The 25,118-nt window shown below is 39.8% G+C and overlaps 1 protein-coding gene across 2 annotated transcripts in view; it reads left to right on the forward strand.

Annotated features, from left to right (window-relative positions):
* The first annotated feature begins 708 nt into the window (after positions 1-708).
* Positions 709-25,118, forward strand: part of BMPR2 (bone morphogenetic protein receptor type 2) — a 206,647-nt gene continuing 182,237 nt past the window's right edge. The window contains exon 1 of one of the 2 annotated variants that reach the window (XM_027591463.2): positions 709-1,716. In XM_027591463.2, the coding sequence (XP_027447264.1) occupies positions 1,641-1,716 (76 nt within the window). In that variant the 5' untranslated portion in view covers positions 709-1,640. The remainder of the gene's footprint in view (positions 1,717-25,118) is intronic. The other variant, XM_027591462.2, reaches the window with a different exon arrangement.

The raw sequence follows: 25,118 nt of genomic DNA on the forward strand, positions 1-25,118 counted from the left end.
CCCGGAGGAGACCGCGACACCTCAGTCCGAGGCTAAATCACCCAGCTCAGAGGAGTTTGCCAAGGCTGGACAAAAGATGTGGCCGCTCTCTCTTAAACACATACACAGATCCCGAGAGTGCACGTATGGAAGGTTTACATGTGTGAAGGAGAAAGGCCATTGCTGCCCACTGCGGGCTGCCGGGCCCACCCCGCCCTCGGCAGCCCGGGAGAGACACGCCACGCGAGGGCCGCGGAGTCAGTCTCAGCTCGCCCGGGAGCGAGGGGCGGGGCCGGGCGGGGCCGCGAGCGCGCAGGCGCAGTGCGGGCTTCCTCGCGCCGCCGCCACTGCCGCCGTCGCCGCCGCCGCCGCCGCCGCCGCCCGCGCTGCACCACAGGCCCGAGACAGACAGGGCCGGGAAGAGCCGGAGACTGAGGAGGAGGCGGAGGCGGCGGCGGAGGCGGGGCGACTCCGGTGACCGGGAGCGCCGCAGACTGGCAGCTGCGGCGACTCCCCCCTTTGTGTCTGGTCTGCTCGGAGCCACTGGAAGTGCTTCCCGGAGGGGTGCGGGGTGTCTCGCCGCCCCGTCGCCCACCCCCCTCCTCAGCCAGCCACCTACCTCCGCCCTCCCGCCGCCCCCCGCCCTCGGCCCGCGACGCCCGAGCTCCGCCCGGAGCCCAGAGCTGCGGGAGAACGAGGCGGCGGCGGCGGCGGCAGCGGCAGCGGCTTCCTCGGGGGGGTTGTGATTCGCTCACAGGAGCCATTGACGGGAGAAGACGAGGCTTTTCTTCGTGGAATTTACCTCAGGCAAGATCGAGCGGCCGCAATAAAAAAGAGCGAGAGAGCGAGAGGAGCGAATCCGGGAGGGCTGGAAAGGGCAGCTCCCCCCACCTCCTCTCCGCCCGCCGTCTCGGGGAGCTCGGGGCCCTGCCTGCTGACCCTTCCCCTCCCCCGCTTCCTGCTGCCCCTCAGCCCTCCGGCCGGGCCCTGGCAGTACCTCGCAGGATTGTTCGGCGAAGGCTTGAGGGCTCTGTGGGTTTGTCCATGGAGGCAGGCACCTTTTTCGATTCAGTCGAGGAACGGGGTTTGTTCTCGAAATCCGAGTGAAGGAAGCACCGAAGCGAAACTTAAAAAGGAATCCTGCCCTCCCGGAGCCGCGGGCGATGCGACTCGTGCCGCGGGGCGCCCCCGCCGCCCGCCCGGCTTCGCCCTTCGCGGCGGTCCGGAACTTGTTCTGATCCTGAGCCCCGCCATCGAATCCCCGCTCTCCAACCCCTGCACCCTGGATATGTTTTCTCCCAGACCTGGATATTTTTTTGACATTGTGAAACTACGAGGGAAATAACTGCTGGGCTTTCTTCCTCTCTCCCTGCTTCTCCACACGGACATGCCTTCAGTTTGGGTGGCCGAGGCACCCCGTCCTGGGCGAATGAACCTCTCCAGCCGCGAGGGAGAGAAATGAAGGGAATTTCTGCAGCGGAATGAAAGCTCTGCAGCTAGGTCCTCTCATCTGCCATTTGTCCTTTCAAACTGCATTGTAATACCTACGGGCCGGACAAGTCAGACGAGAGCGAGGACCAGCCTCCCGGCCGTACCTCTCCGCCCGTGTTTACTTTCCATATTTCTTTTCTCTGCTGTGCTGCTTCTCGGCTGGCCCAGGGATGACTTCTTCGCTGCAGCGGCCCCGGTGGGTGCCGTCGCTCCTGTGGACCGTCCTGCTGGTCAGCACTGCGGCCGGTGAGTAGCCCCGGGCGGCGCGTCGGGCCACTGCCCCCGCGGGTGGCGGGCGAGGGAGCCCGCAGAGGCCGAGGCCTGCGCTCGCCCTTCGCGACGCGTCCCGCGATCGCTGTGGAGGGAATCGTGTCCGGTACCTGCGCGCCTTTCCCGTTCCTTCTAGGGAAATAACCCTGCCTGTTTTTGTGTAGTTTCGAATCCCTACTCCCATATCCCCCCTCCCACCCCCCACCGGGGGGGGGGGGAAAGACATATTGGGTGTGGTATCTTGACATTTTTAGCTGTGAGGTAATGCAAGGATTAAAAATAATATTTTAATCGCCAATGAACAGTGTCTATTATGAGATCTTTGGAAACAGAGCTGTAGATTTTTTGTTTTTTAACGTAAAGAAGCTGATTTGGCTTACAGTAAAAAGAACATCAACTATAGAACACACACTTTAACCTTATATTTAGATTTAGATCATTCTTTGGGAATCCATGTTACTTTCATTATTCCGAAATGTTACCGAATGAATTGGGTAAATGTTGAGGAAGCCAGAACTTTGAGATTCTTAATACGTTGTATAATACTGTTAATTATTGTCGTTAGTATTATTTTGTTCCAAAGTATTTTGGTAATTATATTTCCATGTTTTCAACATAAATACACTCGTATTTTATATGCTTTTGGAATTACTATTGGGCTTGAAAGTATTTTCGATAACTTTATATTTTAGTCATCTGGTATCTGTTGGCTTTCCTGTCATTGAAACAACTTTGACCTCACATCAGACGTCTAGCATATTTGAGTCCTGAAAGTTCTTTGACATTTTACTAAGCTTAAAGGGAAATGGTAGTCATTCTTTCCTTAGGATATTTTCTTTTTAGTTCCCAGACACCTTAGAGAAATCCTCATTTCTGTTTACAGTTATTTTTCCAAGCAGTCTTTTTGTGATAAGCTTTTAGAAATTTTTGGGAGTGAACTGTACATATAATTATTAAGTTTGGTGTAGGATGGCCAAATAGATTATGCATTTAAAAATGAGTAAAGGACAATATAACAGCTTTCCAATTACTTTTTAAATTTATACAAGTGTGTACTTTTCACATTCAATAAATTTCTCATTGCTATGCTAGACACAGTTTGCTTGCTTATTTCCTTAAAACTATGCATTGGGAAAATTCTGAAAGAAAATTTGAAGTTTCCTTTAGTGCCTTTGATATTGGCTGATTATTGTCTATTACGTTTATGATAAATCTATGTAGTATTAAAAGAATTCGAACTTCTGAATTGAATGTATTTTGAAACTGGCATTTCAATATTCTTAAACATCACAATTCCTTTTGGGATAAAAATGAACAATTTTTTCTAGGTTTCTTTGTAGTGTGTTAGCTATTTAAATTCTCTGGCTGTAAGTCTCGTGATTCCTGTAAAATATGAAGAGAGTAAAAGGCTTTAGGCTTAAGCAGTCGTTCTATGAGCAGAAATCTCAGAACACAGACTTTGCATTGTTCTTTGTTATTCTTAACCTTTTTAGAATGTAGATTCTCATTTATAGTTACAGGCTTATCATTTTGTGATCAGAACTGATAATAGTAAGGGAAAGAACATTGATTTAAAAATACATTTAATTTGAATTTGGTAAATAAAATAGAATAATGTCCTTTAAAACGGAGGGATTGAAAGAATCAACTACTTAAAGTGGTATTAGTCTTTTTTTTCCTTTAGTATTACATATACTACCAGATGCCAAAATTTGTGAAGCTGGATTTCAGAACTATAACAATAATAGTAATAGCTAGTGTTTATTGAGTGCTTGCTCTGTGCCACCAACTATTCTAATAGCTTTACATGTATTTTCTCATTTGATCCTCATGACAATTCTGTACTCTAGGTTTAATTATGTTCCTTTTACAGAGAGGGCAAGTACAGAGAATTTAAATCACTCACCACAGAGTAAATTGTGGAGCCAGGATTATAGCCTGCACCCTTGCCTATCACATTAATGGTAACAACAGCTCACTCTAATTGGGAACATAAGAAAGAGTAGTGCCTTCACTAGATTAGCTTTTGGAAAGTAAGTAGGGACACTTGACAGGATCATCATTCAGCACTGGTTATGCAGATGTCATGGTTCTAAATGTGTAAAACTTTGCCTAATATTGGAGTGGCTAGTACAGTTTCATTAGGTGCAGGGTGACTAGAGAGAGCCTGTGTGGACTTGGGATACATAGATGTAGTGATGTAACCAGGTAGGTGCAAATAGTGTTGCTGATAGGAAAAAAATACTGGAAGACTGGTTGATATCACATCCCTCTTGGGGGCCATGGGTAAATCCTTTATCTCTTTTGACTCCCCCTCTCCCACTTTATCTAGTTCTTGGATTCCTTAATTCTAAGAACATTTTGTATGCAAAAAATTAGGATTTATAGAAAAAATGTGATTGGTTATAAATGAATTCTTAATTTTAATAAAAGGATATAATACAATGCAATACTTATTGCAGAATCAGCTTCTGTTAAAAAAATTTTTTTGGAAAAAAAGTTGTCACTCTTTATTTAGATTGTAATGGCTACAGATAACATATGTGACCCCATATCCCACTCTATTCTGTGCAGGCCTTTGAGCAGGCTCAGCTACCCTTTCCTCCAGTAGTCTTGTCCTCCTCCTCCTTGTCCTTCTTGCCATCCTTGGTGGCCGGGAGGCCGGGGAGCCCATGACATTTTGAATGGCCCCTTTGTTGGGATTCATTCCTGGAAGGTTCTCCAGAGCATCTGAAGGACCTTGGGATTCTGCATCACATCATAGTTCTCCTTGGCTGGCTCAGATGTGTCTAATGGCTGGACTGACTTCATTGTCAGTTGAATCTTCCTGCATTTGAAATAATCCACTTGATTAGATTTCTTTCTTCTTCTTCTTTTTTTTTTTTTAAAGTAAATTCTGGGGCTTGAACTCACAACCTTGAGGTCAAGAGTTGCATGCTCTGCTGACTGAGCCAGCCAGGTGCACTTCCCTTGATTAGATTTCAGTTTTACATCTCTTTAGGAATACAAATTTGTCTAAAGGAAAATTCATCTATTTAGTTACGGTTCTTGAGCACTGAAGTTAATAAATATTGTTGGGGAACTGAAAATTTAGTAATCTTTATTTTTGTATTTCTTAACATGTGGGCACTGCAACAGGTCACCTGTGGATTTTTTTTTTTTTTAAGATTTTTATTTATTTATTTATTCAACAGAGAGAAAGGGAGAGAATGCCCGCACAAGCAGGGGGAGTGGCAGGCAGAGGGAGAGGGCGAAGCAGACTCCCCACTGAGCAGAGAGCCAGATGCAGGGCTCCATCCCAGGATGCTGGGATCATGACCTGAGGCGAAGGCAGATGCTTAATTGAGCCACCCAGGAGCCTGTTTTTTTTTTTTTTTTTTTTTTTAAGATTGATTTATTTGAGAGAGAGAGCATGAGCAGGAGGAACAGATGGAGAAGGAGGGAGAGTCTTAAGCAGACTCCGTGCTGAGTGCAGAGCCAGATGCAGGGCTCTATCTCATGACCATGAGATCACAGCCTGAGCCAAAGGCAGGGGTCAGACACTCAACCGACTGCGCCACCTAGGTGCCCCATCATCAGTCTAGATGTACTGAAGGGATCTCTCTGGGACCTATATTTTTTTTTAAACTTGGAAACCTGAAAGATTCTCCCTTAGGCAAGTTTGAGGACCACTGATTTACATAATCAGTCTTGATTGTTTGGATTTTTAAAATATTGTGATTCATTCAGCTTTTGCTGCATAATAGCTGGTAACCACAAAATCATAGTGACATACAACAATAAGCATTTATTCTGCTCCATTTGTCTCATTCTTGGGCCCAGGCTGGAGGGAAGGGTAACATCTCTCTGGGGAAAGCTTGTTTCATGGCAATGGCAGAATTACAAGAGGACAAGCCCAGTCCCACCAGCCATTTTCAGATTCTTGTTTCTCTGACATCCCATTTGGCCAAGACCAAAGACAAGGAGTAGTGAAGTACACTCTGGCTATAATGAGGCCATGGTAATATATGGACATGTGATACTATTGCTGGGAAATGAAGAATTGGGATCTTCATTCTACCACATATGATCAGGAAGATGGTCCAAGAGAGGAGCTTCTCTTACCATTTGAACAGGGCCAAACTCTTAATTAGGCTTTTGCATAAAAATTATACCAACTTTGATCTCTAGAAAAGCCTATCCTGGCATGTGGGATGATGTGGTGGTAGTGATGTTGGTGTGTATGAAATGTGGGGACAGAGATTCATTTCACACAAGGACAATAGCTTTCCTTCATTAAAGACAAACTTTCTTAACATAGAGAAGAAATTGAATATTGATTTCTGATGGGTAAATTCTAACTATAAAAGGTACAGGATGAAGTCAGTGTAAATTAGTTAATTTTATAAATGGCCATACCACTTATTTTGGCACTTTCTCATATATTGCCTTGCTTTTGAATATCAGTTTTATGTATTTGCTTTGTCCTCCTAACTGATAATTGCTTCTTGAGGACCGACTTCATATCTTAAACTGTTTTTTAATCTATCATACTGCATGCAGATAGAAGATGTTTAAGAAATACTAAATTAATGAATAATCAAAAGGAACTGGAGCCAGGAAGTATTCTAAGATTGCTTACTTACTCAAATGATCTATTAGTAATTTATTCTTTATTCCCATTCCTTCAACTATAAAGTAGTTTAAGTGGTATAGTAAGGAGACTCCTGTCATGAATTAATGAAAACTAAACTCTGTGATTCTGGGCAAACAGATTACTCAACATAGTATTCTCAGTTATAATATTGTGGGATTGGACTAGATTATGTTTGAAATGCACATTCATGGGAACCACCCTAGGCTTACTTAATCTGAGTATCTGGACAGTGAGTTTGGGAATTTGCATTTTATTTTATTTTAAGATTTATTATTTATTTTAGAGAGAGAGAGAGCATGTGCATGAGCAGGGATGGGGGCAGAGGGAGAGGGAGAGAATCTTAAGCAGACTCCCCCTGGGATAATGACCTGAGCTGGAGGCAGATGCTTAACTGACTGAGCCACCCAGGCGTCCTGAGAATTGTTGATGAAATATTTATAAAAGAAATAGTGCTAAACTAAATTAGACTAGGTAACATTGATTTGGTTTTAGTTACAAATTAATATGCTGTGGAACATTCCAGGTGGATAAATTGCATATATTAAGTTTCTATCTACCAAAGAAGAATTATATTCTGATTTGATTGATATCTGCTAGAAAAAAATTAAATATGAATTCATGAATTTTGGCCATCTTGTATAGTACTTACACATGTGGAAGAGACTTCCATATTACCAAATTATTTCCCTCTTGTGTTTAAATGATCTAGTCTTTGAATCATTTTTAGAAGCAATGAAGATGACTCTAGTAGAATTTTGGGTACAATAGACTCGATTTTGTATTTTTTTTTTAAACTTTTTTTAATCTGTGGGATGGGTATGACAACTAAGACTGCTGGATTACAAGAATACATATATAATTTATGTATAGTCTGTGTGAGGTTAGAAATAAGCCTGTGGGTAAATGACATGAACATTTTTTTATTTAAAAAAATTTTTTTTTAAGATTTTATTTTTAAGTAATCTCTACACCCAGTGTGGGGCTCATACTCACAACCTGGAGATCAAGAGTCACATGCTCTACCAACTGAGCCAGCCAGGTGCCCCGACATGAATATTTTAAAATGCATTGCTTTAGGGTGCCTGGGTGGCTCAGTTCGTTGGGCGACTGCCTGCGGCTCAGGTCATGATCCTGGAGTCCCTGGATCGAGTCCCACATCGGGCTCCCTGCTCGGCAGGGAATCTGCTTCTCCCTCTGACCCTCCCCCCTCTCATATGCTCTCTCTCTCATTCTCTCTCTCTCAAATAAATAAATAAAATCTTTTAAAAAAATAAAATGCATTGCTTTATCAGAACTGTTAGAACACAACATTTATTTCTTACTGTTAATTGCACATAATACGGTGTTTGACCAGACCCATTTTTTTTTTTTTAAAGATTTTATTTATTTATTTGAGAGAGAGAGAATGAGAGAGAGCACGAGAGGGAAGAGGGTCAGAGGGAGAAGCAGACTCCCTGCCGAGCAGGGAGCCCGATGTGGGACCCGATCCCGGGACTCCGGGATCATGACCTGAGCCGAAGGCAGTCGCTTAACCAACTGAGCCACCCAGGCGCCCCAGACCCATTTTCTATTACAATATGCATTCATGGGAGCTGCGACAAGGGTAGGGGGCATTAATAGGATAGATAACATATGGAAGGAGAACTAAAATGTCCAGTCAACAAATATTTATTAGTGCTTCCTTTGCGCAAGGTTCTTTTTAAAATGTTGGTGGATACAAAGAAAAACAAGGGCCACCTCTCCTTCCCCAAATATCTCATGCCATAGCCTATATTACTTTCTGAAAGGGAATTAGATTTCATGCTATTTGAAGCAAGGGTAGGTATTTTGCAAGTCTTATTAGCATTGTATTATTTCTCTTCTGCCTATTCCTCAGGATGAGAAATTCCTGAAGGTATTCTGCAACACAGGAGAAGAGACTTTGTTCCTGTGTGTCTTCTAGCTGATCTCCACCCTCCTTTTCTATCTTCCTGCCAGCTTTTTTTTTGAAAGAGCAGTAAACGCTTCTGGACTTCTATATCCTCAACTTACTTGTCTCATGATGTGTATTAGATCATCAGTGACTTCCTAATTGCCTTATCCAGTGACTTTTTAAAAAAAAATTTATTTATTTGAGAGAGAATGAGCATGAGCCGAGGGTAGGGGCAGAGAGAGAGGGAGAAGCAGACTCCCTGCTGGACGGGGCCTGATGCGGGGCTCGATTCCAGGACCCCGAGATCACGACCTGAGCCGAAGGCAGACACTAAACTGACTGAGCCACCTAGACACCCCTCCAGTGATTTTTCAGTCTTGTTCTCTTTGACTTTTCTACTTAATTTGAGAATTTTGGTCACCCCTTCCTTGAAACTCTCCCTGTCTGACTAGTAACTTTGCATTTCTCTGGTTATATATCTTCTCCATCCTCCCTTCTCCATAAATTGTTTCCTTCTTTTTTAAAAATCTCCCTTAGATTTTCTCTTTTTAAAGATTTTATTTATTTATTTGACAGAGACACAGCAAAAGAGAGAACACAAGCAGGGAGAGTGGGAGAGGGAGAAGCAGGCTTCCCGCAGAGCAGGGAGCCCGATGTGGGGCTTGATCCCAGGACCCTGAGATCGTGATCTGAGCCGAAGGCAGATGCTTAACGACTGAGCCACTCAGGCTCCCCTCCCTTAGATTTTCTTGAGTATACTTTTTTTTTTATTGCTACTCCTCCCCCTTGTTGATTTTCTTTTATTGTTACTCCTCTCCCAGCCTTCAATTATTCTGGAAAGTAGATGATTTCTAACTCAAACAGGTGAAGCTGGAAGGATTTGAGTTCCTTCCTAGTGGTACCATCAGCTGTTCACTTTGGGAATATCACTTCTTTTGGTTTCAGTATCCTCATTATAAAGGAGGAGAGGGTTGGCCTGCATGATACTTATAGCATTTCTAGCACTTTTGCTTATGGTATGAGAAAAGCCAGTGATATTCTTAGTTACTAGTAAGTGTGTAACATTTTGAATGATATATTTGGTTATTATTGAGTATATATATAGTACTTTGAATTTAGCTTAGATTGGGGAAAACTGTGGGGCATTCTGAAATGGTAAAAGCACTACTTTGAAAGAAATGTAATTTAATTTTTTGCAGATACATTTTGTATGTTGATTATGTTGAGTTAGGACCACAAAAGTGTTCTAAAGAAAGGCACTATGTGGATATTCTGTAATGCAAATATAAAAATAATCTATAACTAAATACAAAGGGTGCTTTTAAAATAGTTGGAATCCTAGAGTTTTAGAGTTGGAAAGGACCTTAGAGTAGACTTTAAATAGCTTTTAGTTAAGAAGACAAAAGACAATATTGTCTTTTGTTTTAACTTTTTATTTTAATTCTAGTATGTTAATACACAGTGTTATGTTAGTTTCAGGTGTGCAGTAGAACTTTGACAATTCTATACATTACTCAGTGCTCATCAAGATAAGTGTACTCTTTTTTTTTTTTCTTTTTATTAACATACAAGATAAGTGTACTCTTAATCCCCTTCACCTATTTCACCCAGCCCCCTCCCGTGTCCCCTCTGGTAATCATCTATCTGTTTGTTCTTTATAGTTGAGTCTGTTTTTTGGTTTATCTCTTCTTTCTTTCTTTTTTTTTTTTTTTGTTTCTTAAATTCCACATATGAGTGAAATCATGGTATTTGTCTTTCTCTGACTTACTTCATTTAGTATTATACTCTCTAAATCCATCTCTGTTGTTTCAAATGGCAAGATTTCATTCATACACACACACACACACACACACACACACATACACATGTACATATACGTTTTTTAGCCATTCATCTGTGGATGGACACTTGGGCTGTGTCCATCTCTTGGCTATTGTAAATAATGCTGCAATAAACATAGGGGTGCATATATCTTTTTTAACTAGGGGTTTTGTATTCTTTGGGTAAATACCCAGTAGTGGGATTACTAGATCATACGGTAATTCCATTTTTAATTTTTTTAAAGGTTTATTTATTTATTTATTTTAGAGAGGGGGCGCATGCGTGAGTGAGTGCATAGGGGGAGGGGCAGAGGAAAAGGGAGAGAGAAACTTTAGCAGACTCTGCACAATGCGGAACCCAACGTGGGGCTCCATCTTATGATCTTGAGATCACAACCTGAGCCGAAACCAAGAGTCCGAGGCTCAACCAACTGTGCCACCTAGGTGCCCCTATTTTTAATTTTTTGAGGAACCTCCATACTGTTTTCCACAGTGGCTGCACCAGTTTGCATTCCCACCAACAGTGCAAGAAGGTTCCTTTTTCTCCACATCCTTGCCAACACTGGTTTCTTGTGTTTTTGATTTTAGCCATTCTAATAGCTGTGAGTTGGTATCTCATTGTGGTTTTAATTTGCATTTTCCTGATGATGAGTGATGTTGAGCATCTTTTCATGTGTCTGTTGGTCATCTGTATGTCTTCTTTGAAGAATGTTAATGTCTTCTGCCCATTTTTAGTTGGATTATTTGGGTTTTTTTGGTGTTGAGTTGTATAAGTTTTTTTTTTTTTAAGATTTTATTTTATTTATTTGAGAGAGAGAGAGAGTAACGTCAGGGGGGAGGAGCAGAGGGAGAGGGAGAAGCAGACTCCCCACTGAGCAGGGAACCTGACGCGGGACCCCATCCCAGGACCCTAGGATCATGACCTGAGCTGAAGGCAGACACTTAACTGACTGAGCCACACAGGTGCCCCTGTATAAGCTCTTCATATATTTTGGATACTAACCCTGTATTGGGTATATCATTTGTAAATATCTTCTCCCATTCAGTAGGCTGTCTTTTAGTTTTGTTAATTGTTTCCTTTGTTGTTCAGAAGTTTTTATTTTGTTGGAGTCCTAGTAGTTTATTTTTGCTTTTGTTTTCTTTGCCTCAGGAATCATATCTAGAAAAATGTTTCTGTGGCTGATGTCAAAGAAGTTATTATGTTCTCTTCAAGGATTTTTATGGTTTCAGGCCTCACATTTATGTCTTTAATCCATTTGGAGTGTATTTTTGTGAATGGTGTCAGAAATTGTTTTAATTTTAAGGTAAACAGTGCCAACATCAGTTTCAGCATAGCCTTTGACTCAGTTATCATACATTCTAAATCAGATCGAATTAATGCCATTTTAACTTCTGGTTAGTAAATTTTGTAAAACAGCTTTACTGAGATATAATTCCCATATCATACAGTTTACCCATTTAAAATGTACAATTCATTATTTTGGTATATTATTAACTTTAAAGAAATTATGGTAAAACATGTATAGCATATATTTGCCATTTTAGCCATTTTCAAGTATACGATCCCGTGGCATTAACAGCATTCTCAGTGTGGTGCAACACATATTGATGTGTGTCACCAAAACGTTTTTATCACCCCAAACAGAAACTTTAACCATTAAGCAGTAACTCCCATTTTCCCCCTTCTCCCAGCCCCTGGTAACCTCTAAACTATTTTCTGTCTCTATGAATTTGCCTACTCTAGATATTTCATGTAAGTGGAATCATATAATATTTGTCCTTTTGTTACTGGCTCATTTTGCTTAGCATAATGTTTTAGAGTTTATCCATGTTGTGGCATGTGTCAGAATTTCATTGCTTTTTAGGGCTGAATAATATTCCATTGTATATATACCACATTTTGTTTATCCATTCACCTGTTGATGGACACTTGAGTTTTCACCTTTTGGCTGCAGTGAACATTGGTGTACAGTATCTGTTCCAGTCCCTGCTTTAAATTCCTATGGGTGTATACCCAGGAGTGCAATTGCTGAATCATATCGTAATGATTCTGTGTTTAGTTTTTTTGAGGAACCACTAAACTGTTTTCCACAGTGGCTAAATTTACTTTTATAGAGATATAATTGATATGTAACATTGTGTAAGACTCCCCACTGAACAGGAAGCCTGATGTAGGGCTTGAACCCCGGATTCTGGGATCATGACCTGAGCCGAAGGCAGACACTTAACCAACTGAGCCACCCAGGTGTCCCTGTCATTGATCGATTTTGAGTTAATTTTTATATATGGTGTGAGATAGAGATCCAACTTCATTCTTTTGCATGTGGAAATCCAGTTGTGCCAGTACCATTTGCTAAAGAGACTATTCTTTCCTCCTTGAATGGAATTGCCACTCTTTAAAAAAAAAATCAGTTGGCCACAGATGTATAGATTTATTTCTGGATTTCCAATTCAGTTCTGTTGGTCAGTCCTTGGACCTTTACTTTTCTCTGTATACACCTTCTCCTTTGGTGATCTCATCCATTCTCATGGCTTTAAAGTAACACATAGAGGTTAACAAGTTTCAAATTTATTTCCATCCCAAACCTCTTTTCTTGAAATCTTGTTGCAGGTAGCCAACTGTGTATTCAGCATCTCCACTTAGATGTTTGATAGTTATCTCACACTTAATGTGTCCCTGAGCTGCATCTATAAGCCTTTTCCTCCCATAGTCTTTCCCAACTCAGCATATGTCTGTCATCCAAGTTGTTCAGGCCAAAAATTGAAGATATCCTTGTCTCTTCTCTTTCTTTTTTAACACTCACATCCACTCTGGTACTAAAAACTGTTGGCCCTACCTTCAAAATATATCTAGAGTCTGACTACTTCTTACCACCTCTGTGGGTACTACGTTAATTTAAAAGCCAAGATTTTTCTTGGTTGTAATTTTTCAGTAGCCTCTCTCTTCTGTAACATGGTCACTTTTACTATAGTTGCTTTTTTTTTTAAGTTTTTATTTATTTATTATTTGAGAGAGAGAGAATGAGAGATAGAGAGCATGAGAGGGAAGAGGGTCAGAGGGAGAAGCAGACTCCCTGCCGAGCAGGGAGCCCGATGCGGGGCTCGATCCTGGGACTCCAGGATCATGACCTGAGCCGAAGGCAGTCGCTTAACCAACTGAGCCACCCAGGCGCCCTATAGTCGCTTTTTCAATATAGTATCCAGTGCCATCTTTTTAAGCATAAGTCAGATTATGACATTTCTCTGCTTAAAACTCTCCAAAGCCTCTGCATATCATTTAGAGTAAAAGTCACAATCATTTGAAATATCCTATATAATCTGGTCCCTACTTCTTATGACTCCATCTGCTGATCTTTCTTGCTCAACTTTTATTGTGCTTTTAACTTTACACAGAAGTAAACATTTAGAAATCAAATGATTTAGAAGAGGTTAGATTTGAGATACTTTATTCTGTATAGTTTGACAGTGGCTACATACAGTAAATATATATATTGGAGGAATAAAAGAGGAGACAAAAGAGGCTCAAGTATTTCTTGAGCCTCTGACATATCTACTAAGTGCCTTACATATATACTATATGGTCTCATTATCCTTTAAACAGACTACTCAGTACTATTATTTTTCATTATTTTACCGATAAGTAAAGTAAGTAGGAGACTGGAATTCAAGCCCAGGCCTCTATAACTCCAAAGCAGAGCATTCATGTAATATATACAGTGTTAGTCTGAAGGTATAAAATACTTGGAGTAGTATTTTAGGCATCTGAAAAAAGTTTTGGCATTTTAATCATTCAGGAATAATTTTCTAGACTGAACTATGCCTTGGTTATGGTCTCTTATTTTGTAGTAAATGACAACAGGTTTTGGTTTTGTGTGTAGCATTCAAATGTTGGTGGATAATAAAGATTTTTTTTTTTAATTTATTTGACAGAGGGAGAAAGAACAAGCGGGGGAGCGGCAGGCAGAGGAAGAGGGAGAAGCAGGCTTCCTGCTGAGCAGGGAGCCGGATGTGGGGCTCGATCCCAGGACTCTGGTATCATGACCTGAGCTGAAGGCAGCTGCTTAACTGACTGAGCCACCCAGGCACCCCGGATAATAAACATTTTCATGAAAGATTCAAAGCTTCAGTTTTGGAAAGGAGCACCAGTTAGATGAAGAATGATGATGACATATTTAGTTGAGGATAAGTTTTTAAGGTTTCCATCTGTTGTTAGTGATTAGAATCCCTGTGGGCCAGTCTAGTGTGAAGAGTAACTTTTAAATTTAGTTACTGCTCAAAGGGCCATATTGTGGTGACATGAAAGGCAAGATTAAAAACAGTCAAATGATAACGAGATAAATATTCATACTGCTTATTGAAGCAAAATTTTTTTGTGAGAGATAACTTTTCTGGGATATTTATTTTTCCTTTGGCTAAACCAATGTGTTAGCTTGATGAAATGCTGTTAAGAATGTTTATCTATAAATTTAGTTTAGTTTTTAGCACCAAGTATTAATCCAGCTCTTCTGTAAGAATCATTGTTTTGTCCATTTTCTTAAGTTTTTGAGAAATTCAGTTTTACTGATCCTTGCTGCTAAGTCCTTCTGAGAGCAAGGCAGTAGTCTTAGATTTAAACTAAACTCAGATTTGTACACTCAGCAGCTGATAAGCTTTATATTAATGAAATGGTAGATTAATGGAAATAGGTTAAATTTATTATCTGAAAATAGATTTAAATTCTAGTTTTTTGCAATTCAAAGCTAGTGTGTTGAGGCATGGTTTTTGGAAGCATATCACTTGGCTAGGCTAGGTTATTCTAAAACATCAGTGGTTATTTCTTGCTCATACTTTATGTCCATTGAAGACTGGCGGGAGTATTCTCATCATTCAGGACTCTGGGTTAATGCATTGCCACCATCTTGAAAGTTGATGGTTGCAGTGCCAGAGGTAAAAGTGTAAGAAGATCTTTCATGGCAGTTACATGCTCTGGCACATCACTTCCACTTAAAATCCACTATTTAGTCTCCCCTAACCTCTAGGAACTGTGATTTTTCCAAGTATCTAGAAAAGGAATTTGGGAAACAGGACCAGTGATGACTGTGGGAAGTAATAAGATAAACTTTTGTTGGCTTTGCTTTATATTTTTAGATGTGTTTTGGCTTTCAGATTTTGACTTTATTTCTTTTAAAAATCTTTCTGTTTTTTAGAATCCCAATGTTGTAATAGAAGATCATTGTACAAATGATTTATGATAATGAAGTAGAGAAATAAAAAAATCCATTCCCTCTTTACTTTTTCTCTAATGCCGTTCCTTGGATGTAACCAGTGTTAATAGTTTGGTGGATAATATTTCATACTTTTTTGTATGCACTGTAAATAAACATCTGTATAATTAGAGTTTTGTTTTTTTAAAAGATTTTATTTATTTATTTGACAGAGACAGCGAGAGTAGGAACACAAGCAGGGGGAGTGGGAGAGGGGGAAGCAGGCCTCCTGCCGAGCAGGGAGCCCGATCGATGGTGGGACTTGATCCCAGGACCCTGGGGTCATGATCTGAGCCGAAGGCAGACGCTTAACGACTGAGCCACCCAGGCGCCCTAGAGTTTGTTTTTTAAATAAAGTTAGAATCATATATATCATGCACAGATTTTTGTTATTAATCATGTAGGCTAGTTCTAGAAGTAAGATCATTTGGTCAAAGTTTGCACATTTAAAATTTTGGTATGAACTTCTAAATTCCCCCTGCCAAAATATTGTACCACTTTCCATTTCCGCCACTAGTATATCAGAGTTTTCATTTTCTTTCTTCCTTTTTTTTAAAAGGTATTTTCTTTTTTTAAGATTTTATTTTTAAGTAATCTCTGCACCCAGTGTGGGTCTCGAACCATAATGCTCCACCGATTGAACCAGCCAGGTGCGTCCAAGAATTTCATTTTCTTATACCTCTTTCAAATGCTTTATAATATTTTTTCAGTTTTTGCCAAAGCAAAGTTCAGTTTGCAGTTCTTTAATTATTAGTGAAGCTGAGTTTCTTTTCATATGGTTATTGGCTAGTTACATTTTTCTGAATTACCTGTTTATATATCAAAGATTAATTTTTCTAGTGATTTGTTTTTCTTATGTATTTGAAGGTGATATTTATATATATGATTTTACATGATTAGAATTGTTTATTTTTTTCCTTTATAACATCTGGATTTTGTGTTATCTTAGAAAAGCTTTTACCATATCCACAATTACCAAAAATTCTTATAGTAGGTAGGTCTATAGGTTTTTTTTTTTTCCCCTATATTTACATAATCCACCTGGAACTATTCTTGGTGTTGTACATATATTAACTCATAATAATGGTATGAGATAGATATTGTTATTTTCTTCATTTGCAGATGAGGACTTTTAGGCACAGAGGAATTAAGAAACTTGCTCAAGGCAGCATAACTAATAGAGCTGGAATATAGACATAGCCTGTGCTCTTAATGGCTGTGCTCTACTACTTAGTATATAGCCAAGTTGTCTTTTAATCACTGAATTCCATCTGAATTCACTGAATTGTCTTTTTTTTTTTTTTAAGATTTATTTATTTAGAGAGTGAGAGAGTGCCCGCCTGTGCATGTGTGCATGTGAGTGGGGAGAGGAGCAGAGGGAGAATCTTCAGGCAGACTCCTTGTTGAGCGTGGAGCCACACATGGGGTTTGATCTCACCACCTATGGGATCATGACCTGAGCTGAAACCAAGAGTTGGATGCTTAACTGACTGAGCTACCCAGGCACCCCTCACTGAATTATCTTTTAATGACCAAATTGTCTTTTAATCACTGAATTTCACCGAAAACCATCATTTGGGACAGTTAATTTGAAATATATAAAATATACTTCTGCTAACATGTCATAATAGATTTTTTGCTTGTCATGGTAAGTAGGTGACTAATATCAATTGCTTAAAATGCCTGAGCATGGAAACCAGACATTTTTAGCTCTCAATTAGAGCCTTACCTATTATTTTAATTTAAAAATTTCTAAGAATCTTGGTTGTTTGGTTTTCTAGCTTATAAAAATTGAGGGAGTATCAAATAAATAGATGACTAATATGAATGGCTTAAAATGCTTGAGCATGTAGATTCATTTAATTTATGTAGAATAACTTTGAGTTAGAACCTATTCTCTGCAGTTGGTATATGGAAATACATAACATCTGGAACACTTTTGTCATCCTAGTTGTCCATCCTAGTGGTCATATTTCACAGGGCGTGTACAGAGGTAGGAAAGAATAGTGGTAGCCAAAGGTAAAGGGGCAGAATGGGGGGAAGTCTCAGGGAGGAGGGAGTAAAAGTTTACTTTTACTTAAGTCAAAATTTAATTTATTTCCTCTTCTGTTGTCTCTCACTCTCCACCCAGACTGTCTCAGCTTGGTCTGGCCTTTTTACCCTTACCTTTCTTTGATCTTTGTACTGGTGTGGGCTCCAAAGAAGCGTACCATTCATCAATTGTGTAGCTCCTTTAGGGTTTGTGAATTCAGACATTTTTATACAGTAGCTTTGATATTGCAAAGTTTGGGAGCTATTACTTAAAGAATTATATTTGAAAGGAGAACTCTGAATAATTCAATAAATGATAATATCAGAGGTAAGTTAATACGGCTAGGAGTACTAAAATTAGTGTAGGTTGCATTTATCATACTGTCGCTTAGGTGAGCTGATTCCTAAAATCTTTCCAGCCCATTTCATTTAGGTCACTAATTAGAGAATTTATTGTTTGAAAGGTGGTATCTAGTTAGGGTGTTTGGAGAGAGATTCCTGTGAGATTCAACTGAGTCATGGCCTCAGTAATTATCTTGAGAATTGTGTTGGAGAAGCAGTGAATTTCTGCAACTAATGAATTTGTTTAAAGGTACATGTTGTATAAAAGATTTTCCAAAAAATATGTTATATTAGTAAAGTAATACTTAAATACGGAGAACTGTATTAGATGCCACTGAGAATAACAGAAAAAGAGAAATAGCTGTTGTTTAATAACTAACATCCCTCTTTATGAATGTCTGCTGTGTGTTCAGTGCAGTGTTTTTACAGATATTTTTCTGTAATCAAAATAGCTGTGGGGCACCTGGGTGGCTCCGTCAGTTGAGCGTCTGCCTTTGGCTCAGGTCATGATCTCGGGGTCCTGGGGTTGAGCCCTGCATTGGGCTCCCTGCTCAGTGGGAAGTCTGCTTCTCCCTCTCTTCCCCCACCAACCCATGCGCTCTCTCTTAAATAAATAAATAAATAAATAAATCTAAAAAAAAGGTTTAAAAAAATAGCTGAAAGGTAGGCTTTTCTCCTGTTTTAGAATTAGGGAAACAGACTACAGAGATTAAGTAGTTATATAATTTATGGTGTATACTTCTAATAATTACAGATTACTTATTATTTATTGAGTGCCTCTTTTTGACAGGCATTATGGTAAGTTTTTTTACTTTATTTCATATGATTCTGATATCAGCTTTGTGACATAGGTATTATTTTTTTCATAGATAAGGAAACTGAAGTGCATAGAGGTTAAATAAATCACCTAAAACCATACACATAGAGAGTGGCAGAACTGGAATTCAGGCCAAGGACTTGGTCTCCGAAAGTCTCTACTCTTTTTTTTTTTTTTTAAGATTTTATTTATTTATTTGAGAGAGAGAGAATGAGAGATAGAGAGCACAAGAGGGAAGAGGGTCAGAGGGAGAAGCAGACTCTCTGCCGAGCAGGGAGCCCGATGTGGGACTCGATCCCGGGACTCCAGGATCATGACCTGAGCCGAAGGCAGTCGCCCAACCAACTGAGCCACCCAGGCGCCCTTTTTTTTTTTTTTTTTTTTTAAGATTTTATTTACTTGTTTGACAGAGAGACATAGTGGGAGAGGGAACACAAGCAGGGGGAGTGGGAGAGGGAGAAGCGGCTTCCTGCTGAGCAGGGAGCCTGATGCGGGGCTCAATCCCAGACCCTGGGACCATGACCTGAGCTGAAGGCAGTTGCCTAACCAACTGAGCCACCCAGGTGTCCCTGAAAGTCTCTAGTCTTTTTTTTTTTTTTTTTTTTTTTTTTTAGTTGTGGCACAAATGAAAGTCTCTACTCTTAATCGTATTTCCTCTCAAGATGTTTTTATGCTGTAAGGGAGAATCATTCACATTGAGTGGCTTTCAACTTTGAAATTTCATGACTTGTTCCCCATAAAGTAATAAAGTTAGGGAAAATCAACATCTTCACTCAGTTGTATGGTAAGACTATTTGATTCATTATCAGAGAGACTGTTGCTGCTTGATCTATTAACTCTGTTTCTGAGTTAGCATGTATTCATTGAATATGTATATCTTAACTGTTTTAGGGTCTAGAATAGTATGAAATGTGGTCCCAATATTTGACATACTTACCCTATTATAGGACAGGAGCACACAATGGTGTATGCTCAACTGCTGATTGGGTTAAAAAAAATCTAAATTTGAAGTAAGATACACAGAATGTGTATAGGCAGTGATGTTAATAATTTGGGCAATGGATAAGTCATTGTGACTGGACAGGAGTGTGATAGAGTTCACAATTCCTGAGGTTGGGCTAAGGGAATTGTTCTGATTATGGACTGTTTCTTGGAAGAGCAGCCAGGTGGCCAAGGCATAGTGACCAAATGTGTGGTAAACACAGATGTGAGCCAACCCTAAGGAGCAGGGACAGAAACTGAGAGGCCTAGTCAAGTGGGCTAGACTGTACAAAAGAAGAGGAGGGGAAAATTCAGCCTGAATAATCCTTTGTCATTCCTATGGCCACTGAGTTTTAGATCTGATTGACACTTATCCTCCTGAGTCCCTGGATGAGCTGGGTGGTGATGAAGGCTGAAGTTATTTGGTGTGTATTTATTCTGCTTTATTTAAGATTGGCTCAGCTGCTGTACTCAGCTCTGAAGACTTGTGAGATCTGGTGAATGGCATCATCCTTTGTGGGGAAAGAGTTGTGAGGGGAGTATAATTGACTAAGGAGGTAGCAATAAAAGTAGCAGTCCAGAATAGAGATATACATGTAAGAGCTTACTGATACTATTTAGGGTTGCATTTATAGCTACATTTGTCCCACTACATTTATTCTTGACAGTTGGGAGTTTTGGGGGTATCTAGTCACATCTATTTTATTTGACTACAACATTTAAATCAGATAAGAGGAACACTTTAACTGAAAAGCAAATGATAAAGCAGGGGATGTCAAAAAGATGCTGGGGAAGAAACCCTATTTTAATTATTAGGTAATATTTTATACATATTAAATGGTTTATCATAGATATTGTCTGCTTGAATTTTGGGGGTTTTACAGATGCCACAACAATGTATTTCCTTGATGTGAGTGCTTATAATTTTCTTCAGCAAGAAACTTTTTAATGATATCTTACATCTAGTATACTAAGATTGGGAGCAAGGTCACTAAGTAATTTATCCCCTAAAAAAATACCATGTTTCACTAAACCTAAGAATTTTTAAAATCTGTAATCTCATTTAAACAAATCACAGTAGTAAGCGAAAATGAGTCTGTTTTATGGCTACATTTTTTTAAAAAAAGATTTTATTTATTTGAGAGAGCAAGAGGGAATGAGAGAGAGAGCACAAGCGGGGTGAGGGGCTGAGAGAGAAGCAGGCTCTCTGCTGAGCAGGGAGCCCGATGCGGTGCTCCGTCCCAGGACCCTGGGATCATGACCTGAGCCGAAGACAGATGCTTAACCAACTGAGCTATCCAGGCGCCCCTGTGACTACATTTCTATGGAGAAAAGTATAGATAATTTAAATTGAAAATGCCTCTTCATATTGTCATCTTTAGAGATTTTATTTTGCAATGTTTTGGGGGAAATTTCTCATTTAGCTCTTTTCTAATAACATGAAAAAAACTGGCTATTAAAAAAGGGCTGTATGTGAAGCAAATTATATGCTGTAACGCACCTAATGTTGCCAAGTACACTTAATGAAGGAGGTAAGGAGGCCATTTAGCCATCCCAGGAAGGCAACTGATTCTAGTGCTTTTCTATAGGGAAGTAGTTAAAGTAAGTGTGAAGACATAAGTTTAAGGTCAAGAAGGCAAGTTTGTAACACCCATGAAATGAATTGAGATAAAGCACTCACCTGCTGATTTTCTAAATATTCTTTTCTATGTCTCCTAGTATTTGAACGCTGTTTAATATAAGGAGATATTGACCACAATAGTAGGAACACTTACATTTTGTAATCTAGCTTTTACATGTTGTATTTATGAAGATTAGGTTAGGTTAAAAGAATGTCATAGTGTCTTATAGCTGTGAACAAGGTGTTCAAGCTATAAGTTCATAAATATTTGTTGAGAAGACAGATCATAAGTGAGTAGTAAATAGATAATTAGAGATTATGATATATGCCCCAGGGCTATATTAGAGGATAAATGGGGATGGCCACTTTAATTAAGGGGTCAGTGAGGGCTTCCTTACAAGGTGACATTTGAAGAATTAAAACGAGCTTGATATGTGAATAGTGGCAGGAAGGGCATTCCAGGTAGAGGAACAGAAAGTACAAAGGCTGGGAGGTGAGAAAGAGATTTGTATTTTCTAAGATTAGAAAGGAGACTGGTGTGGCTGAAGTATAGTGAGCTAGGAAGAGAGATGCGTGACTAAAGTTTAGGTAGGTGGGCAGGAACTGAATCATGTGAGGCCTTTTAGGCCATGGTATAAAGATGAAGAATTTGAATTTTATTCTGAGATAATGGGAAATGCTATTGAAAGATTTTAAGCAGGGTAATTTCATGATCTAATTTTCATTTCAAAGATCAATTTCACTTGTAGATAGAAAAGGATAATAGAGGAGCTATAGGGGAAACAAGAAGTCTGGTTAGGCAGTTGTAGTAGTCAAGATGGACATGGGTGGTGGCATGTTGGATTTCACCCTCTAGTACTGTCAAGTAACATGGTGGTATCATTACACACCTACTTCTGTGATATATTGATTTTTAAATATCAAGGATTATTTCTTGGATATAGAATGTATAGTTCAGTTAGTTTTAAAAACTTTTTCCCTCAAATGTTTATTTTAGAGATCTACATTATATAAAGTTTTCAGTAAGTACTCTACAAATATGTGTTAGTGTTATCTGTACTTTATTTGTTTATTTATTAAAGATTTTATTTATTTATTTGACAGAGACACAGCGAGAGAGGGAATACAAGCAGGCAGTGGGAGAGGAGAAGCAGGCCTCCTGCCGAGCAGGGAGCCTGATGTGGGGCTCGATCCTGGGACCCTGGGATCATGACCTGAGCCGAAGGCAGATGCTTAACGACTGAGCCACCCAGACGCCCCTGTACTTTTTTATTTATTGAAAGAATGTAAACATGGAAAGTATTTTGCCTCAAGTAATAATTCAAAGAATAAGGGTAGAGCCCATCCGCCTGGATTCCCTTTATGATGCAGAGAATACAGACTACAAGGATAATTCCTAGTCATAGGGCCCTTTGTAGATGAGGACTTTCCTGTTTGTCCTGTTCTTAAAAGGCTTATTATTGCAATGCTTGAAGACTTGGGTCATGTCTCATTTGTATTCTTATTTAAAGTACAGGTGATCTTTTTCTCCACATAAGCAGTGTTCAGTGTATCACTTTCAGATTTTTGTTGTTTTTTGTTGATAGTCTTCTTTTCCCTCCATATCACAAGTAGTTTTTTGCTTGTGCAACTTTTCTCATCCTCACTTTTTTTTTTTTAAGATTTTATTTACTTATTTGAGAGAGAATGAGAGAGAGAGAGAGCATGAGAGGTGGGGAGGGTCAGAGGGAGAAGCAGACTCCCCGCTGAGCAGGGAGCCCGATGAGGGATTCGATCCCCGGACTCCAGGATTATGACCTGAGCCTAAGGCAGACGCCTAACCACATGAGCCACCGAGGTGCCCGTTATCCTTACTTACTTTCAAATAATACTGGAGGCTGCTAGTTTTCATAGAATAAAGTTGGCATGACTGTAGTCTCTAATGTAAGCTCTTCACTCAATGTGGGGCTTGAATTTATGACCCAAAGATTAAGAGTTGCATGCTCTACTGACTGAGCTAGCTGGTGCCCCCCCAACCAAAAATCTTCTAATTAGACCTCCAATTATGAGCAGTAACAGTTTCACCAGTGAAGGCGTCTTTTTTTTTTTTTTTAAGATTTATTTATTTATTTGAGCTAGAGCGAGAGAGAGCATGAGCACGGGAGAGGGGAAGAGAGAGAAGGAGAAGCAGACTCCCTGCTGAGCAGGGAGCCCAATGTGGGGCTTGATCCCAGGACCCTGGGATCATGACCTGAGCTGAAGGCAGATGCTTAATGACTGAGTCCCACCAGGCTCAGGCACCCCACCAGTGAAGTGTCTTACAGTAGAGTGATAGCTCCATAGGAGAATGGAATAATTGGGGTTAGAATTAGGGTGGAATTTAAATTAAATAAAGATTTTATGTCCATGAGTAGATGAAATATTCTCATTTCTGTTTTCAAATATACCATATTATTTTTTAAAAGATTTTGTTTTTTTATTTTTATTTTTTAAAGATTTTATTTATTCATTTAAGAGAGAGAGAGAGACAGAGAGAGCACAAGCAGGGAGAGAGGCAGAGGGAGAGGGAAAAGCTGACTCCCTGCTGAGCCAGGAGCCTGACATGGGGCTTGATCCCAGGACCTGGAGATCATGACCTGAGCTGAAGGCAGATGCTCAACCATCTTAGCCACCCAGGCACCCCAAGATTTTATTTATTTGAGAGAGAGCATGCATGAGAGAGAAAGAGAGAGCAGGAGCAGGGACAGGGAGAGGGAGAAGCAGACTCCCTGCTCATCAGGGAGCCTGTTGCTGGGCTTGATCCCTGGGACCCTGAGATCATGACCTAAGCCGAAGGCAGACGTTTGCCTGAGCCACCCAGGTGCCCCCACAGTTTACTATTTTAATTTGTAGATACTTAAACATTCACAAGCTATGCACTATAAGTGGCTCTGTTTTCTTCTATTATTTAAAAAATTTAAAACTAGCAGATATACAGAGTGTACATTTAAAGAAAGGTTTTCCATCAGTTTTTCTTTTTAGTCTTTTTAGTCTCTCAAAAGAAGCTTTTCTACCCTGCAGTATATTAAAGTTCTTTTCTTAATTATTTTCTCTATGGGAAGTTTATCCTTTAAAAAATTACCTTGAATTGGGGTGCCTGGCTGGCTTAGTTAGTAGGACATGTGACTCTTGATCTCAAGGTTATGTTTCAAGCTCCACGTTGGGTGTAGAGATTACTTAAAAATAAAATCTTTAAACAAATTATCTTGAATTAAGGGAATTACTTATAAATTAGTACTTTTTTGGGGGGGAACAGCAGCATTATTCATTTCTTAGAACTTTAATTTTGAAAAATAAGGGTTATTTTACATATCAAAGGTTATAGACTCAAAGACAATAATTAAGTCCGAACAAATTGGAGATTAGCTTTTAAGCACCAAATTTTATCCATATTTGACTTTTTAAGATATATGGTTAATTGTATAAACCCTAAGTACATAGCATGATGAATTTTCACAGAGGAATTTTCACAGTATAAAAATGTGCATATAACCAGCACCCTATACATTAACTTTGGGAGTCCTGTTGCACCTTTTTTGTGTCACCATCTTGACTTGTAATACTGTAGCTTATTTTTGAGTATAGGCTGAATGTTAATTCTTTTTTTTGTAATCTGTACCCCCAACGTGGAGCTCAAACTCATGACCATGAGATCAAGTAGTCTAATAATTAAAATTCTGTGTGAATTTTTTTTTAAGTTTGTTTATTTAAGTAATCTCTTCACCCAAAGTGTGGCTCAAACTCATGACCCTGAGATCGAAAGTCACCTGCTCTTCCAACTGAGCCAGCCAGGCGCCCTGCAAATTTGTCTTAATAGGGAAAAACCCTGGGGCACCTAGGTCGCTCAGTTGGTTAAACATCTGCCTTCAGCTCAGGTCATGATCCTGGAGTCCTAGGATCGAGCCCTGCGTCAGGCTCCCTGCTCAGCAGGGAGTCTGCTTCTCCCTCTGACCCTCC

The sequence above is a fragment of the Zalophus californianus genome, chromosome 3 (genome assembly GCF_009762305.2).
Source record: "Zalophus californianus isolate mZalCal1 chromosome 3, mZalCal1.pri.v2, whole genome shotgun sequence".
NCBI lineage: Eukaryota > Metazoa > Chordata > Mammalia > Carnivora > Otariidae > Zalophus > Zalophus californianus.